The sequence below is a fragment of the Hypanus sabinus genome, chromosome 3, assembly GCF_030144855.1.
Source record: "Hypanus sabinus isolate sHypSab1 chromosome 3, sHypSab1.hap1, whole genome shotgun sequence".
In the NCBI taxonomy this organism is placed as follows: Eukaryota; Metazoa; Chordata; class Chondrichthyes; order Myliobatiformes; family Dasyatidae; genus Hypanus; species Hypanus sabinus.
In genome coordinates, this window is record NC_082708.1 from 40,751,190 (window position 1) to 40,771,218 (window position 20,029).

Genomic DNA, 20,029 nt, shown 5'->3' on the forward strand with positions numbered 1-20,029 from the left:
AATTGTCTTACTGCTTCTTTCTCATTATCAGTGTAACAGTCACCACATTTTGAACACAAACAAATACAACTGACTATTTAAAAACCATTCACTCTAAGCATGGTGTAGTGTCCAATGGTCACTCAAGTTCATGCAACTGACGCTACTTAGAAATTGTTCGACAAAAGTCTCCGGTCCCAATTAAGCAACAAGTTGTGTCCCATACAAATGGAATCCAAACTGCCTTCTCAATTAGCTTTTGTTATTTAAGAGTTGTCCTAAAATCTCCATCCCAATAATATAGTGTCTATTTTTCTTTGCATGTATACACAGAATATTTCCTACAATACCATTTGCTGTCACAAGAAACCTCTCCAATCCACACACATTCAGTACAATATCTGGTCTACTTATTTGTACTGAAAATTATTTTCAAAGTGATAAATTAATAATACCTGAATCAAAGGGTACTTTGGCTCAGCTGGCCCTCCTCCAAAGCCATTGACCCCAATAAAGCTGCTGCTGAAGTACGAGTTGGTGAGGTTATCTGGTATTGTTGTATCCATTCCTGGAACTGAAAAGTAAGAAAATTTATTTCAATGATTACTTTGTAACTTCAATATCATATATGATGAAGGCAATTTTTCTTTTTTGCCTTCTTGGGATGTGGGCAATATTAATATTAATTTTGCATCCTCAAGCCTAGTAAGCATATTATTATTACAACATACTAGTTTTGTTTTTTTTAAACAAACATCACACTAGCATGTATGGAGCCAACTATAGACCTGATATGGAAGGGACAACAACTCCCCTACTGTGAACAACATATGTTTTTAATCAATTTGGCACCATCACACGAGTAACCGGATTTACTAAATCCAAAACTCACAATTTCCCAGTATCATGACTGCTACAACACCTTAAAGTGATAGCTATTTGCAAAACAAATGCACATTAATATTCATTGTCATTGGAATAAATTCATATGGGTTAACCCATCTCGAGCAAGGTAGCTGGCAGCAACTAAATCATAAGTGGTCCAGAGGCCTTGACAACCCAGAATTCAAACCCCAGCATAGCAGCAATAAAATTTAAGTTTAGAGTTAAATTTAAATCTGGCATGAGAAGAAAAATATAATCCCTAATCAAAAGTACAATCACCATAAGCATACTAGATTGTTATAGCTGTCCTAATGAAGGGTTTCACCCTGAAGCATCGACTGTTTACTAATTTCCATAGATGCTACATGACCTGCTGAGTTCCTCCAGCTTTTTGTATGTGTTACTTTAGATGGTTGTAAAAACTCCTACCTGTCTAATGTCTTTCACAGGAGGAAATACGCTGCTCTCACTTGATCTGGCTTGTATGTGACTCCACACCCACTAATGTAGTTAACTCTTAAAATGCCATTTAATAAAACTTACAAAGCCACCCAATTCAAGTCACTAGTGACACTCAGACTCTGAAAAATGAATAAATAATTGGAAAACTTTGCCAACTTTTGCTAAATTCCATACTTTCTTAGAAAGTATAAATAATTTGTTACCCCAATATACAAATAATTTGGAATATTATGTCTAGCTTTATTCACTTTGCCATAGAAGAATGCCATTAAACTGGAAAGAGCTCAGAGATTTATGAGGACGTGAGCGCAGGACTTGAAGGACCAAGTTATGGAGAGTGGTTGAGCAGATTGGAACTTTATTCACTAGACCAAAGAAGAATCAGTAGTGACCTTATAGAGATGTAATTTTTTTTTTTAAAAAGGGGGCACAGGTAAGATAGTCTATGCCCCTGGATTGGGGGTGGGGTAGAATTTTGATCTAGAAACCGTAGGTTTAATGCTAAAGTGGAGAGTTTTAACAGGAACCAGAGGGGCAACATTTTCACCCAGAGGGCTGGTTAACATGTAGAATAAGCAGCCAGAGGAAGTGTTTGAGGCAGGCATATTAACAAGGGACATATTAACAAGGTACTTGGAAAGGGATAGAGACCAAATACAGAGAGAGGGGAGATTGGGAATCTCAGTTAACCAATTGTTCTGAAGGGCATGTTTTCATGCTGTATGATTCTATAGCAATCGCATACAAACATATATTCAACAAGATACTAGGATTTTATTGTACTAGTTTACAATCACAGAAATAGCCCATCTGACCCAACAAATTCTTATTGGTGCATTTAAACAATTTGACCTTCCTTCATATTTACTTCATACCACCAAATTAACATTATTTTACTTCCTCCTTCTCTTATGAATTGAGCTTTACCTTAAATTCATCAATGCAATTTGCCTCGTTCACACCCTGCAGACTCCAGATGAAGACTTTTCTCCTAAATTTCTGACATTGATTCATCATTAGTATATGACCTTTATTGATCCTAGTTCCAGCACTGTCATTAAGGCACAATATTTCAGTTTTTAAACATATCAAAGCCCTTTCATAATCTTGAAGATGCACTTCAGTTGAGTAAAAAAAAACTGTTTAATATACTACTACGGGTATACACTTTCAAGTCTAATATATTATTTTGGAATGTTAAATTTTATTTAGTAAGGTAGAAACCAGAGTCTTATGTACTTGCTCCAAATTCAGACTGTGCATACAATCCTTTTCAAGATGAGCTTAACTTTGTTTTCAGTCTCAGAAAACGCATGAAAACAGCACCATTGCCCTACTGAGCCCACATCAACCATCGATTGGACATTAATAATTCTTTTTTTCCCCCGCTTTTTGTGTTGTCTTCAACTCCCTTGTAGCTTCTACCACTCACTTACACATTAGGTGCAATTCACATTGGTTAATTAATCTGCCAACCCCTACATCTTTAGGATGCAAATGAAAATTAAGCACTCAGAGAAAACCCACATGTTTAAAAGGAGGACATGCAAACTTCACACAGGCAGCACCTGAGGATAAGAATGAATCTGTCTCTGGCACTGAGAGTTAGTGTCACCATGATGTCAAGAGTATCCCTTAAGAAACACCTCATCTGTTTCCCCAAGAGAATAATTTATTGACACATTTGATTTGCATCCAAGCCTTAAACAGATGAAACAAAAGGAAGAAAGTTCCTGAAATACTCTGAGGAAGAAACTTCTACAAGGATTTAGTGAGAATGCCATCTGGTCTACTTTGTTCTATTCTGAGCAGTGTACTTAAAAATCAAAACAGTTCCATGCTTTTGAGGAATCACAAGAGATTTACCAAGTTTAACCCTTTAAAACAACAAGGACAGGTCAAGTATTTGATAGAGTAGCTTCCATGATCTGACAACCCAGAACATATACATTACTAAAAAGTAGCACCAGGCAGAGTGAAATTAGGAAACATTTCTTACTTCACAGCCCCAAACAAGACTAAAAAAAAGATGCAATAAGGATACAGCAACAGAGATGAAAAGGGTACTCAGTACTTTTATTCCAGGTGTCTAAGCCACTTCCAATTCAAGTACAAACTGTAGCTTTATTTATTCAATTTGCAACTACATATTAACTTAAAGTTTTGTTTGCATTTTAACTGATTGCAAGTGAAATATCTCCACCCAAAATGTCACTAGATCTATGTAACAATATTTAAAATGATAAAATCAAATAATACATCAATACTTGCAACTGTAATATTTTGTGTAAACCAACATCAGCTGCTAACCCATCCTTACCCCAGCCACTAACACACTTGTAACCTTCATTGCAAATGACGTACGATCAAAACCAAGTAGATTTTTGATCATCCCCACTAAAATTCCTTGGCTTAATCTCTATTTTCACTCCTCTCTTAAGAAAACAATGTGCATGTTTACATTTATAATCTTTAGTCTGCCAGATTGATAAAACTGCTAATCTAGCTATTCCTGATGACTTGAATCTAATTCGTATGCTACATCCTTTTATATGCTTTAATATAGTTAAAGCACGATCGTAACAAACATACTAAAAACAGTTTGAATTTTACTTGTCACTTTGAATATTAGATCAGTAGGCCGATCTCTCAGAAAATAGGCATTCCTCAACCCAACAAAAATGTATAGTCACTCCCAAAACATTCTTTATTGGCAAGATCGGCCAGAATAGCTGTACTCCCGGGTTTTTTTTTTGTTTAAGAGCCTTCTTTTCCGGGTCAAATTGACAAGCGTAAACCGCCGTTTCCTTTCTATGAGCTGTTTTTCTTCAAAAAAAAGGAAGCCAACTTTATTTGTATCTTGCGACAGCATCTCCTTTGGGCCGCGGGTATTTTGCGGATTGGTTTTAATAAATAATTGAAACAGATGCACAACACACTCACTGGTGAGAAGCTGCCCGGGTTCCACCAAGCTGCTGATCTCGGCTTTCTTGAGCCCTCCGTGGGGGAATCCGCCTCCGCCGGCCGCTGTTATCCCGCCACCACTAACACCCCCTCCACAGCCGCTAACGGAGGCGACACCGCCAGCAGCTCCTCCCCCGCCGCCACCTCCGACCGCTGCCGTAGCCGCGACCAGTCCCGGGTGGTTGTTATTGACGACAAGACCGAGGCTCGCGGAAGCGCCGCCATTGTTGGGATCCTCGTGCAGGAATTGACATTCGTCGCCGTAGAAACAGGTCTTGTCCTTGGCATAGTAACGGCAGTACTTCACCTTGCAGCCCACGCTCTGCAGCCCGCCACCGCCACTGTTCATGGCAGGCGGGGACGGGAAAAGACTGGAGAAAGCCACCTCAGCGGCGGAGAACGGCAGCTGCAGTTCCAGGTCCGCGTCCGGCCGCGCTGCTCCTCCCACAATTCAAATCCGGTGCCGCGGCGGAGACGAACAACATTGGAAGGAGAACGGATGGCGAGAGAACACGCATTGACAGGCCTGGTGCCTCTGTGCATCCGTCTCCTTCGCTCGCTCGCTCGGGAGGGGGGGTGGAGGAGGTGACGGGGTTTGGCTGAGGCTCCCAGCGCTAAGGTATTATCTCTGCCGATGGTAGGAGCCACTCTGACCGCAGGTGGAAGCCTTCCTCCCCCCCCCCCTCCTTTTTACCCCGGCTGAAAGCGGCCTCCTCCGAGGAGCCAGCTACTGCCACGCTACGCATGCGCAAACCTAACGCATTCTGGGCACCGAAGGAATCAAAACAAATTGGAGGCACGTCGTTGAGTCAGAGGAAGTAGAGGGTGGGCGGGGGTCATTCTGTTTGGGATGTCCTTTCGTTACACTCGGCTTCGGGTCAGTTGTTGTATTTCACCGATTCATGCAGGTAGAAAATAACAGGAGGCATTATGGAAACATAATTAACAATGATTAAGGTTTAAATTTCCCTCCCCTCCCTGCCCTCGTCTTCTATTCCCCACTGTGGCCTCTTACACTTTCTCAACTGCCTATCACCTCCCCCTGTTGCCCCTCCTTCTTCCCTTTCTCCCATGGTCCACTCTCCTATCAGATTCCTTCCTCTCTAGCCCTTTACGTTTTCCACACACCTAGTTTCACCTAGCTTCCTTCCCCTCCTCCACTCTTTATTCCTCCACTCTTTTTCAGTCCTGAAGAAGAATCTCAGCCCGAAACGTCGATTGTTTACTCATTCCCAGAGAAGATGCTACCTGACCTGCTGAGTTCCTCCAGCATGTTGTGAGTGTTAAGGTCTAGATATGTATTTAATTTGATTCTTTCTGCGAGTTATACGTACAGTGAAGAATTCTTTTGTAGGCCGACGAATGTACTGATAACGGCAGAAAATTGTGGAAGAGCTCAGCTGTTAAAGCAATATCTGAGAAATTAGTTAGCATTTTGGGTCAGGAAGCCTTAATCAGAACTGGGAGAGAGAGTTACAGTCTTGAGGAGATTGTGAATTGTTCACATAAAATAACAGATACTAAACAACACACACAAAACGCTGGTGGAATACAGCAGGCCAGGCAACATCTATAGGGAGAAGCACTGTCGACGTTTCAGGCCGAGACCCTTTGTCAGGACTAACAAAGGGTGATCTTTCCTTTCAGTTAGTCCTGACGAAGGGTCTCGGCCCAAAACGTCGACAGTGCTTCCCCTTATAGATGCTGCTTGGCCTGCTGTGTTCCACCAGCATTTTGTGTGTGTTGCTTGAATTTACAGCGTCTGCAGATTTCCTCGTGTTTGCTCTTAAAATTGAAGATACTGTCTGGTCTGATGAACACATCCAACATAATTTTATTAATGACCATAATGATTGGAACAATATAACCAAAGTATATTTTGAATGAAGTAAGTACATTCCACAGATCCATAATTGAATTTTAATATATTAAAGTTTTGTTGTTGAAACACTTCCATTACTCATGTTTTAAAATCAGTGCAATGATAGACCAAGGCAACAGCAAACAGAGAGATTCTTAAACAAGACTTGACATGAGGAACCTACAGCAGGATTTCTGAAATCTAGGGTGAGGGAAACTGTTCAGTTAAACTGTGGAATGGTCAAATCTATAAGTAACAATTATAAGGATGAGTAACACTATAGAAGATGTGCTAATAGAAGATTAATCCACTGCTGACTCCACTGTTAGCAGAATCTCAGATGGCAATGAGGAGGCAGAAAGGAGTGAGATAGATCAGCTTTCAGTAGTGTCACATCAACCTTGCACTCAATGTCAGCAAAACCAAGGAATTGATTGTGAACGTAGAGAAGAGAAAGTAGAGAGGACACATGCCAGTCCTCATTCAGGGGTCAGCAGTGGAAAGGGTGAGCAGCTTCAATTTCCTGAGTGGCAACATCTCACAGAATCTACCTTGAGCCCAACATACTGGTGCCATCACAAAAAAGTGCACCAATGGCTATACTTCACTAGGAACACAAGATTCTGGAATTCTTAACCCCTTTATCATACACAGGAGCATTATTGATTTACAACAATCTGAAGAGGTGATCAGAACTGAACACAATATTTCAAGTGTGGTCTAATCAGGGCTTTTAGAACTGCAACGTTATAACAGGGCTTAATCCCCTAACTAACTAATGAAGGCCAACACAGCATATGCCTTCCAAACCACCCTATCAACTTGCGTAGTAACTTTGAGGGATCTATGGATGTGATCCCTGAGATCCCAGTGCTAAGAATCATGCCATTAACCCTGTATTTTGCCTTCAAATTCAGCCTTCCAAAGTGAATCACTTCACACTTATCCAAGTTGAATTATAAAACTTAAGTGATTTGGTAATTTGTTCTTTTTATTCTGATAGTGATTCAAGATAATTTAAAAGATTCTGTTATACCTTGTCAACTTGCTTTAATGTCTTATAAAAGATTATATCTCAATGCAGTATTTCCTCAGTAATCCACGATTGTGAAGTGTACATGGAATGTAGTCACTTGCATAGTTTATCCTTAAAACACCTTCTATGCCATAAGCCCTGGTATTAAGAAGGAAAAGGCCTTTGGGGATGGGATCACAACCACCTGAATGATTTTATCGTAGTGTGATCTTGATTTAGGTTCAGAAGTATACCACTGTGCCTGTATTTTATTCAGTCCAAACAGAGTTAGAACACTACAATACAGAAACAAGCTCTTGAACCCATCTCGTCCATGCCAAACTATTATTTTGCCTAGTCCCATCGACCTGCAGCTGGAACATAGCCCTTCATGCCCCTCCCATCCATGTACCTATCCAAATTGCATTTAAATGTTGAAATTGAACCCTCATCCACCTCTAACACTAGCAAAACGTTCCACACTCCCACCAGCCTCTGAGTAAAGAAATTCCCCCTCGTTCCCTTTAAACATTTCACCTTTCACTCTTAACCCATGGCCTCTTGATCTAGTCTCACCCAGCCTCAGTGGAAAAACCTTGTTTGCATTTACCCTATTTATACCCCTCATTATTTTATATACCTCTGTTGAAACTCCCCTCATTCTCCAGGGAGTAGAGTTCTAGCCTTTTCATCCTTTGCCAATAACCTACTTCTGCTCCTATATCTTATGGTCTTATGGTTTTAAACTCAGGTCCTCAAGTCATGGCGACATCCTTATGAGTATTTTTTTCTGCATTCTTTCAATCCTATTGATATATTTCCTGCAGATAGGTGACCAGAACTACACACAATATTTCAAATTAACCTCACCGACGTATAATACAACTTCAACATAACATCCTAACTCCTGTACTCAGTACTTTGATTTATGAAGGCCAATGTGCCAAATGCTCGCTTTACAACCTCATCTACCTGTGATGCCCTTTTCAGGGAATTATGCCCAGATCCCTCCATTCTACCACACTCCTAAGTTTCCTACTATTCACTGCAAGTCCTATCCTGATTTAACCTCACAAGGTACAAGACCTTACATATGTCTGCATTAAATTCCATCTGCCGTTTTTCAGCCCATTTTATCAGATGGTCCAGTTTCCACTGCAAACTCTGATATCCTTCCTCACTAATTGCTACATCCCCAGTCTTGGTGCTGTCTACATATTTGCTTTCCAGTTTACCACAGCATCATCCAGATCATTGATACAGATGACAAATAACAATGGACCCTGCACTGATCCCTGCAGCACATCACTAGTCACAGGCCTTCATTCAGAGAGGCAACCATCTACTCCATGAAGCCAATGTCTAATCCAATTTACTAAATCATTCTAAATGCCAAGTGACTGACTTCTTGGCCAGCCTCCCATGTGAGATCGTATCAAAGGACTTGCTAAATGATGATCTCTCAACATCAAGAAGGCAAAAAAAAATTATAATTGACTTCAGGAAGGCCGCTATTCGTAAATGGTGAGATAGTGGAAAGGGTTTCCAGATCCAAGTTTTTTGGGGATGAACATTACCAAAGAGCTCTCTCAGTCCGTCAACACAACCTCAATAACTGGTAAGGCACATCACCAACTATACTATCTGGGATGCTTAAGGAGAACTAATCTGTCCCAAAAATTGTTGGCCAACTTTTATCGATGTGCGATAGAGAGCATACTGACGTATGGAATGACAGTGTGGTACTCTAACTGCAGCAAGATAGATCAGAAAGTACTCCATTGGATGATTAGGATGGCTCAGCACATTATTGAGACTCAACTACCAGACCTGGAGACAATCTACAACTCTCGATGCTTACGCCGCAGTCGTAATATCATCCCATCCCATCCCAGACAAAGTCTGTTCAATCTCCTGCCATTTGGTAGGAGATACAGAAACATTTTAGTCAAGACAGTATGACTGAAAAGTAACTTCTTCCTGAGGGCTGTTGTGTAGCTGATTAATACTGCATCCTGGCTTGCAAATGGCCTTTGAATGTTATGGACTATCAAAGTCACTTGGTGTATATAATGTAGGATTTCTTTATTAAGCTGAAATGCATGCATTGTAAATATCTGCTTTACATGGAGTGAAGTAGCACTGCAATCACATTGTCTTGAGCAATGACAATAAAGTTCTAATCTATTCCAAGTAATCTGCAACAAAACTATTTTCTAATGGTTTATTCAAAACAATTCACAGCAAATTCAAAACTAAGAGATTCAAAGCAAAGAGATAATGCAGGATTCCCTAAAGGTTAACTTGCAGGTCGAGTCGGTAATAAGGAAGGCAAATGGAATTTTATTATTCATTTCTAGAGGATGAGAATATAAAGCAAGGATATAACACTGAAGCTTTATAAGGCATTAGTCAGACCACATTCAAGAGTCAGACTTGAGGTCAAGATGGGGCTGAGCAGCAATATCCATCATGCTCGAGACTCAGTGTGGGGAGTTAGTGGTCAAGGTAGGATTTAGGGACAAGGATAAAGGGGAGTTAGAGGCCAGAACAATAAGTAAAGAGTTGGGGCAGGAGCTAGTGATTGAAGTCCAGGTTGAAGCACTCTGCAGTCAAAGGCCAACAATCTCTGGGGGTTGGGTCAAGGCCACCAATCTCTGGGGGTTGGGTCAAGGCCACCAATCTCTGTGGTCAATAAGTGTGTTCAGCAGACCCTGAGGCTGAGGGCTGCTGAAACCTTCCCCCCCCCCACCCCCAGATGGCAAGTTCCACGATCAGAGGTCCATGTGGGTAGGAAACACAAGGGCCGGTGACCTCCCTCAGGTTGGATAGATAGTCCCAGGGTTGAAGGTCCATGTGAGTCCAGAGGTCAACGCCCAGAGTTCAGATCCCCATAATCATTGAGTTCTGTAGCTGATACCTGAGGTTGAAGCCTGAAGGTTGAAGATCAAATCCACGAGTCCAGAGGTTGAGACCCAAAGGTTGAAACGCAAGGCTTGTCGTGCCCGTAAGTCAGAAGTCTGATGTCTGCGTATCTGGAGGACGGAGGCCCAAAGGTGGCTTGTAATGGAGTTGGAGGCCTGACCTCCTCTACTGTCATTACATTCCTGACTTGTGTTTTGTAGCTGATGAAAAGATGTTAGAGTGCAAGTCGGCCACCACATGGAACATTGCATGTATGTAACCGATCCAGTTGAAATCTTGGCGTTTCATAGGATGCTGATAATGGGTGACCAATTGATGATAACATTGTTGAATGTCAAGGGCTAATCATCTCTTCTCATACATTATTATTTATTACCTGTGCACAGATAATACTAGCTACTTTTCAGCTTGCATCTTAATGTTGTTCCAATCTTGCAGTTTCGATACAAACAGCTTTTTCTGAGGAGTTGCAAACGGAATTAGGATGCTGTATAAATATCAGTAAACATTTCCACTTCTGACCTTAAAGATGATAACTTTTGAAACTGTTGTCTTAAGACTAGGATAATTAATTGTCAACAACCACAATAAATTTAGTTTTTGCCAGGCATGACTTCAACCCTAAGCCTGCATCCCATTATGCCTACTGACTTCAGTTTCAATATATAGTGCCACACTCAGCCATATAACATAATGGTATCAAGAGTTGCCACTCACCTCTGGAATTTGTGAATGATAATTGAGAGCAGACTCATTGTGCAGTGATTATTCCATCAGGGTTAATCTTTCCATTTGTAGGCAAGATCTGGCTGGGTAATACTCTCCATTGTTGGATAAATGTCAGTACTCTGGTTCGAAGCATAGCCAATCCAGAGATCAAGTTTTCAACATAAGAGCCTGATTAGTCTAATGTTGTCATATTTGTCACATCTAGTACTCTTAGTTGCTACGTTACAACATGAGAAGTAAATTGAATTGGTTGCAGAATGGTTTCTGCAAAATTGGGGACTCTCAGAAGAAAGCTGAGACTGATCATCACTTTGATTTGAAGATGGATGTAGATATTTTAGCTTTTTCTTTCATACTCAAATTCGGGAATCCAGCACCATTGAAGTTGGGAATGTTCATGGAGCCTCCCCCTCCTTAGTAGCCACTAAATACAAGTAGACATAGAACTTCAATCAACTTGGTTGGTTATGTGAATACTCAGATGTGCTTATTGCATGCTGATTGTTCTATTTCACATGTATTTGGTTTGGGTTCTACTTCATTTTGGCATCCAACAGTATGCTCTTCCACACTCTTCTTGCATCATACATGATAGCAATAAAATAAAGACTGTACCTCATCATGAAATACAGATTGTGGTGGAATACAATCCTGCTGCTGCTGCTGCTGCTGTTGGTTCACATTGCTGCAAGGCTACCTGGATACATGATGTCAATCTGTTAGAAATAAAACTAAATTACCTTCATGAAACTAGCTAAATGATAACATACTGAGGCCATTTAATACCTTTGGAAATGCAGATTAATAATAGATTATAAGATCATAAGAGATAGGAGCAGATTAGGCCATTTGGCCAATCAAGTCTGCTCTGCCATTCAATCATGGCTGATCCTTTTCTCCCCCTCCTCAGCCCCATTCCCCAGCCTTCTCCCCATGACCGTTGATGCTATGTCCAATCAAGAACCTGTCAAGCTCTGCCTTAAGTACACCTATCAACCTGGCATCCACAGCTGCCTATGCTAACAAGTTCCACCAATTCACCACCCTCTAGCTAAAGAAATTTCTCCGCATCTCTGTTTAAAATGGATGCCCCTCTATCCTGAGGCTGTGCCTTCTTGTCCTAGAGTCCCCCACCATGGGAAACATCCTTTCCACATCTACTCTGTCTAGGCCTTTCAATATCCGAAAGGTTTCAAAGAGATCCCCCCTCACCCTTCTAAATTCCAGTAAGTATAGACCCAGAGCCATCAAATGTTTTTCATATGACCCTTTCACTCCCAGAATCGTCCTTGTGAAGCTCCTCTGAAGCCTCTCTAATGCCAGCACATCTTTTCTTAGATGAGGAGTCCAAAATTGTTCACAACACTCATGGTGAGGCCTTACCAGTGCCTTATAATGCCTGGGCATCATATCCCTGCTCTTGTATTCTGGACCACTTGAAATGAATACCAACATTGCATTTGCCTTCCTCACCACCAGTTCAACCTGCAAATTAACCTTCAGGGCGTTTTGCACAAGGACTCCCAAGTCCCTTTACATGTCAGATGTTTGGATTTTCTCTCCATTTAAAAACTAGTCTGCACATTTATTTCTACTACCAAAGTGCATGACCATGCTTTTTCCAATATTGTATTTTATTTGCCACTTTTTTACCCATTCTCCTAATCCGTCCAAGTCCTTCTGCACCCTACCTGTTTCCTCAACACTACCTGCCTCTCCACCAACTTTTGTATCATCTGCAAATTTGGCAACAAATTCATCTACTCCACCATCTAAATCATTGAAATACAGCATAAAAAGAAGAGCTCCCAACAATGATCCCTGTGGAACACCACTAGCCAACCAGACAAGGATAATTTTATTCCTACTCGCTCCCTCCTACCAATCAGCTAATGCTCTAACCATGTTAGTAACCATCCTGTAATATCATGGGCTCCTAACTTGGTAAGCAGCCTCATGTGTGATACCTTGTCAAAGGCATCCATAAAGACCAAATATACAACATCCAAACATCCCCTTCATCTATCCTTCATGAAATCTCCTCAAAGAATTTCAACAGGTTCGTCAAGCAAGATTTTCCCTGAAGGAAACCATGCTGACTTTGTCCCATTTTGTCCTGTGTCACCAAGTACGCCAATAACCTCATCCTTAACAACTGACTCAAACATCTTCCCAACCAGTGAGGGTGAGACTAACTGGTCTATAAAATCCTTTCTGCTGCCTTTCTCCTTTCTTAAAGAGTGGGGTGATATTTGCAATTTTTCAGTCCTCTGGCACCATGCCAGAGTCCAATAATTTTTGGAAGATCTCTACTGCTACCTCTTTTTAGAACCCTAGTGTGCATTTCATCTGGTCCATGTGACTTACATACCCTTAGTTCTTTAAGCTTTTTAAGCACTACCCTTTCTTCACACACTACAACATCTGGCACACTGCTGGTGTCTTCCACAGTGAAGACTGATGCAAAATACTCATTTAGTTCATCTGCCATCTCTTTGCCCCCCGTTATTATTTCTCCAGCCTCATTTTCTAGTGGTCCTATATCCATTCTCATCTCCTTTTTTTTACATGCTTGACAAAGCTTTTAATATCCACTTTGATATTGTTTGCTAGCTTAGAAACATAGAACACCTACAGCACAATACAGGCCCCTTGGCCCACATGGTTGTGCCGAACATGTCCCTACCTTAGAAATTACTAGGGTTACCCATAGCCCTTTATTTTTCTAAGCTCCGTGTACCTATCCAAAAGACTCTTGAAAGATCCTATCATATCCAGCTCCACCACTGTTGCCGGCAGACAACTGTTGCCATGCACTCACCACTCTGTGTAAAAAAACTTACCCCTGACATCTCCTCTGTACCTATTCTCAAGCACCTTAAACCTATGCCCTCTTGTGGCAGCCATTTCAGCCCTGGGAAAAAGCCTCTGACTATTCACATGATCAATGCCTCTCATCATCTTATACACCTCTTTCAGGTCACCTCTCATCCTCCATCGCTCCAAGGAGAAAAGACCGAGTTCATAAGGCATGCTCCCCAATCCAGGCAATATCCTTGTAAATCTCTTCTGCACCCTTTCTATGGTTTCCACATCCTTCCTGTAGTGAGGTGACCAGAACTGAGCACAGTACTCCAAGTGGGGGTCTGACCAGGGTCCGATGTAGCTGCAACATTACCTCTCGGCTCCTAAATTCAATTCCACGATTGATGAAGGCCAATTCATTGTACACCTTTTTAACCATATAGTCAACCTGCACAGCTGTTTTGAGCATCCTATTGACTCAGACCCCAAGTTCCCTCTGATCCTCCACACTGCCAAGAGTCTTAACATCAATACTATATTCTGCCATCATATTTGACCTACCAAAATGAACCACTTCATACTTAGCTGGGTTGAATTCCATTTGCCACTTCTCAGCCCAGTTTTGCATCCTATCAATGTCCTTCTGTAACCTCTGGCAGCCCTCCACACTATCCACAACACCCCCAACCTTTGTATCATCTTACTTACTTACTAAGTTACAAACATCTTACTAAGTACAAACTTACTAACTCATCCCTTCATTTCCTCATCCAGGTCATTTATAAAAATCACAAAGAGTAAGGGTCCAAGAATAGATCCGTGAGACACACCACTGGTCACCGACCTCCATGCAGAATATGACCCATCTACAACCACTCTTTGCTTTCTGTGGGCAAGCCATTTCTGGATCCACAAAGCAATGTCCTCCTGGATCCCATGCCTCCTTACTTTCTCAATAAGCTTTGCATGGGATACCTTATCAAATGCCTTGCTAAAATCCATTTACACCTCATCTACAGCTCTTCCTTCATCAATGTGTTTAGTCACATCCTCAAAAAATTCAATCAGGCTCATAAGGCATGACCTACCTTTGACAAAGCCATGTTGACTATTCCTAATTATATTATACCTCATAATTCATAAATCCTGCCTCTCAGGATCTTCTCCATCAGTTTACTGAAGTAAGACTCACTGGTCTATAATTTCCTGGACCACCTCTACTCCCGTTTTTGAATAAGGGAACAAGATATGCAACCCTCCAATCCTCGGGAACCTCTCCTGTCCTCATTGATGATGCAAAGATCATCGCCAGAGGCTCAGCAATCTCCTCCCTCGCCTCCCACAGTAGCCTGGGGTACATCTCATCTGGTCCTGGTGACTCATCCAACTTTATGCTTTCCAAAAGCTCCAGCACATCCTCTTTCTTAATAGCTACATGCTCAAGCTTTTCAGTCCGCTGCAAGTCATCACTACAATCACCAAGGTCCTTTTCCATAGTGAATATTGAAATATAGTATTCATTAAGCACCTCCGATATTTCTTCCGGTTCCATACACCCTTTCCCACTGTCACACTTGATAGGTATTATTCTTTCACGTCTTATCCTCTTGCTCTTCGCACACTTGTAGAATGTTTTGTGGTTTTCCTTAATCCTGCCCACCAAGGCCTTCTCATGGCCCCTTCTGGCTCTCCTAATTTCTCTTTTAAATTCCTTTCTGTTTGTCTTATAATCTTCTGGATCTCTAATCTTACCTAGTTCTCTGAACCTTTTGTAAGCTTTTCTTCTTAACCAGATTTATTACAGTCTTTGTACACCATGGTCCCTGTACCCTACCATAACTTCCCTGTCTCATTGGAACGCACCTATGCAGAACTCCGTACAAATATCCCCTGAACATTTGCAACATTTCTTCTGTACATTTCCCTGAGAGCATCTGTTCCCAATTTAAGCTTCCAAGTTCCTGCCTGATAGCCTCCTAATTCCCCTTACTCCAATTAAACACTTTTCTAACTTGTCTGTTCCTATCTCTCTCCAATGCTATTGTAAAGGAGATAGAATTGTGATCACTATCTCCAAAATGCTCTTCCACTGAGAGATCTGACACCTGACCCAGTTTCATTTCCTAACACCAAATCAAGTACAGCCTCTCCCCTTGGAGGCTTATCTACATATTGTGTCAAGAAACCTTCCTGAACACACCTAACAAACTCCACCCCATCTAAACCCCTTGCTCTAGTGAGATGTCAATCAATATTTGGGAAATTAAAATCTCCCATCATGTCAACTCTTATTATTACACCTTTCCAGGATCTGTTTCCCTATCTGCTCCTTGATATTCCTCTTACTATTGAGCGGCATATAAAAAACACCCAGTAAAGTTATTGACCCCTTCCTGTTCCTAATTTCCACCCATAGAGACTCCGTAGACAATCCCTCCGTGACATCCACCTTTTCTGCAGCTGTGACACTATCTCTGATCAACAGTGCCAAACCCCCTCCTCTTTTGCCTCCCTTCCTGTTCTTTCTGAAACATCTAAAGCCTGGTATTTGAAGTATCCATTCCTCTCTCTGAGCCATCCAAGTCTCTATAATGGCCACCAAAATATAGCTCTAAGCTCATCTGCTTTGTTCACAATACTATTTGCATTAAAATAGACACTGCAAACTGTCGGTCTGAGCATGTCCCTTCTCTATCACCTGCCTATCCCTTCTCACGCACTGTCTCCAAGCTTTCTCTGTTTGTGAGCCAACTGCCTCTTCTGCAGTCTCTGCAGTTTTATTCCCACCCCCCAACAATTCTAGTTTAAACTCTCCCGAATAGCCTTAGCAAACCTCCCCGCCAGGATATTGGTCCCCCTGGGATTCAAGTGCAATCTGTCCTTGTACAGGTCACACCTGCCCCAAAAATTGGTCCTAATGATCCAGAAATCTGAATCCTTGCCCCCTGCTCCAATCCCTCAGCCAGGCATTTATCCTCCACCTCATTCTATTCCTATACTCATTGTTGCATGGCACAGCCAGTAATCCTGAGATTACTACCTTTGAGGTCCTGCTTCTCAGCTTCTTTCCTAACTCCCTGTAGTCTGTTTTCAGGACCTCCTCCCTTTTCCTACCTATGTCATTGGTACCAATATGTACCATGACCTCTGGCTGTTCTCCCTTCCACTGCAGGATATCGTGGACACAATCTGAAACATCATGGACCCTGGCACCTGGGAGGCAAACTGCAATCAGAGTTTCTTTCCTGCATCCACAGAATCGCCTGTCTGACCCCCTAACTATAGAGTCCCCTATCACTACTGCCTTCTTCTCCCTTTCCCTACCCTTCTGAGCTACAGGGCCAGACTCTGTGCCAGAGGCACGGCCACTGTTGCTTCCCCCAGGTAGGCTGTGCCCCCCAACAGTACTCAAACAGGAGTACTGTACTTATTGTTCAGGGGGACAGCCGCAGGGGTAATCTCTAGTACCTGACTCTTCCCCTTCCCTCTCCTGACTGTTACCCACTTGTCTGTGTCCTGTGGCCCTGGTGTGACCATCTGCCTATAACTCCTTTCATTGAGCTGCAACTCCAGTTCCCTAACGCAGTCCCTTAGGAGCTGCAGCAGCTCGACACACCGGCTGCACGGACAAGCGTGCTTTCATATTTAATCTTTTCCCTTCTAATGATTCTTTTAGTTGCTCTCTTCCCACTAATTTTTGTTTTGCTGTATGCCCTCTCTTTTGCTTTTACATTAGCTTTGACTTCCCTTGTCAGCTGTGGTTGTAGTATTTTGCCATTTGAGTATTTCTTCATTCTTGGAATACATCTATCCTGCACCTACCTCATTTTTCCCAAAACTCACACCATTGTTGCTCTGCTGTCATCCCTGCCAGCATATCTCCTTCCAATTAACTTTAGCCAACTCCTCTCTCATAACACTGTAATTTCCTTTACTCCACTGAAAGCAGCAGTAAAAGCATCAAACCCCCACAGCCCACTATACAAGCAACAGCAAAGCTCCTAAAGAGACGACCATGATCTAGAATCCATCAAAAACTACTGTCCATTCCAACACTCTGACATCTCAGACAGACTCTCTCTCTCTCTCTCTCTCTCTCTCTCTCTCTCTCTCTCTCACACTCACACTCACACTCACACTCTCTCTCTCTCTCTCTCACACTCACACTCACACTCGTGAGAGACAGGGAGATGGTTCCTGAAACAGCAAGAGGGGACACCAGCATGACATTGTTTCAATGTTACAATCTGCCACGTCGCTTGTCCAAGTTCCTTGACTCAAGGACCAACAAACTCTTTTTAGAGCAATTTTTGGATTTAGCACATTTATGTTTAGCAAATGATTTCAGCCATCAATCTTCAAATCTGAATACAAATAGTAAATTTAACATACAGCTCTGAACAATAGGTTCCTAAGAGCCTTGAATCACAGCCCAGACAACGCTAATTAAAATTCATTTCAATGTATTTGTTGTGGGTGCAAATCAGGAGGTGTGAAGTCTGTGTGTAGTTTCACAGAAAGCATTGTGGATGCATTGCAAATACAGAATTCTCCTTTGATGCTTAGCACATAAAATATTGAGCCCCACATTGGGCCAGCCAGACCTTTTAACTGAAAGTGCCTCAATATGATGCCTGCTGTATCTTGTTTTGCTGAATAAAGAAGCTGCTTCATATCTACCAGTACCTTTATTTGATATGCCAAGGATGCGACCTAGGAGATTAGCTCACCTTCGGAGTCTCAGGATCTCATAGCTCTGGAGATGGGCAGACCGAAGGTCGGTGCCTCTGCAGGAATTCGGGTATTTCCTGGGAGAAGGAGTATCGAAAGCAGCAAGCTGACTGCTGGCTGTGTGCCCAGAGACCCAAGTTCTTTGGACACAGAGCTCGGAAAAGGTGATGCAATGGACTTTTAACATTATAAATCAGTGAGTTGTATGTTATGTCTCCCCTTTCGCTGTGAAACAGGATACCTCTTTTTCCCCTATTGGGGGGGAGAGGGAGAGGGAGAGGGGGAGGGGGGGGGGAGAGAGAGAGAGAGAGAGAGAGAGAGAGAGAGAGATATCAAAATACCGGGTGAGCGAGTAGTCTTTGGGGTACTGCAAGTCTATGTCTTCGCTGATGCTTTGCTGCATGCTTGAGTGCTCAGTGGTGGGTGCTGATGCTTTTTTTTTGCTGTGGAGGAGCTGTGATTGTTGCTTTGCTGCCACTTACACATGGGAGGGTGAGTCTTTGGGGTTCTAACATTTAACTGTCAATCATTCTTTGGGGGGCACTCCTCTGTTTTCGTTGATGGTTGCAAAGAAAAAGTGTTTCAGGATGTATATTGTATACATTTCTCTGAAATTAAGTGTAACTTTGAAACCTTTCTTCAGTGACTTCATTCATGCAACAACACTCTCACGAGAGGTAGAGATATTGTTTCTTCTTCAACTGGAAAAAGTTGCCTGGGTCTGAAAAAATCTCTGACCCTTCAGTTCTCCAACTGGAAAAATGCCAATATAAGTTTGTCTTGTTGTTTAAGAATGTTTGCCTTGAGAAAGGTCTATAGGCAACTGGGTGAATAAAATTACATGCATCTTTTTACCACACCCTCAAGTAAGAAGAAGAGCTTACGAAAGGTTCAAAAAACTAGGTAATGATATGAATCTAGAAGATTATAAGGCTAGCAGGAAGGAGCTTAAGAATGAAATTAGGAGAGCCAGAAAGGGCCATGAGAAGGCCTTGGTGGAAGGATTAAGGAAAACCCCAAGGCATTTACAAGTATGTGAAGAGTAAGAGGATAGGATGTGAGAGAATAGGACCTATCAAGTGTGATAGTGGGAAGGTGTGCATGGAACAGGAGGAGATAGTGGAGGTACTTAATGAATACTTCAGTATTCACTACGGAAAAGGATCTTGGCAATTGTAGGGATGACTCGCAGTGGACTGAAAAGTTTGAGAATGTAGATATTAAGAAAGAGGATGTGCTGGAACTTTTGGAAATCATCAAGTTGGATAAGTCACCGGGACTGGATGGGATGTACCCCAAGCTACTGTGGGAAGCAAGGGAGGAGATTGCTGAGCCGCTGGCAATGACCTTTGCATCATCAATGAGGATGGGAGAGGTTCCGGAAGATTGGAGAGTTGTAGATGTTGTTCCCTTATTCAAGAAAGGGAGTAGGGGTAGCCCAGGAAATTAGAGGCCAGTGAGTCTTACTTCAGTGGTTGGTACGTTGATGGAGAAGATCCTGAAAGGCAGGATTTATGAACATTTGGAGAGACATAATATGATTAGGAATAGTCAGCATAGCTTTGTCAAAGGCAGGTCGTGCCTTACGAGCCTGTTTGAATTTTTTGAGAATGTGACTAAGCACATTGATGAAGGTAGAGCCATAGATGTAGTGTATATGGATTTCAGCAAGG

The 20,029-nt window shown here is 42.1% G+C and overlaps 2 protein-coding genes across 3 annotated transcripts in view; one reads left to right on the plus strand and one right to left on the minus strand.

The window, feature by feature from the left end:
* pan3 (poly(A) specific ribonuclease subunit PAN3) overlaps positions 1-4,639 on the minus strand; it is a 111,486-nt gene extending 106,847 nt beyond the window's left edge. The window contains exons 1-2 of the mRNA XM_059964139.1: positions 4,270-4,639; positions 435-553 (exon numbers count right to left, since the gene is read on the minus strand). Of these exons, the coding sequence (XP_059820122.1) occupies positions 435-553; positions 4,270-4,639 (489 nt within the window). The remainder of the gene's footprint in view (positions 1-434; positions 554-4,269) is intronic.
* The window catches only part of flt3 (fms related receptor tyrosine kinase 3), a 102,657-nt gene continuing 87,197 nt past the window's right edge, over positions 4,570-20,029 (plus strand). For both annotated transcript variants that reach the window (XM_059964137.1, XM_059964138.1), the window contains exons 1-2: positions 4,570-4,708; positions 5,382-5,566. The gene's annotated coding sequence lies outside the window, so the exon portion shown is untranslated. The remainder of the gene's footprint in view (positions 4,709-5,381; positions 5,567-20,029) is intronic.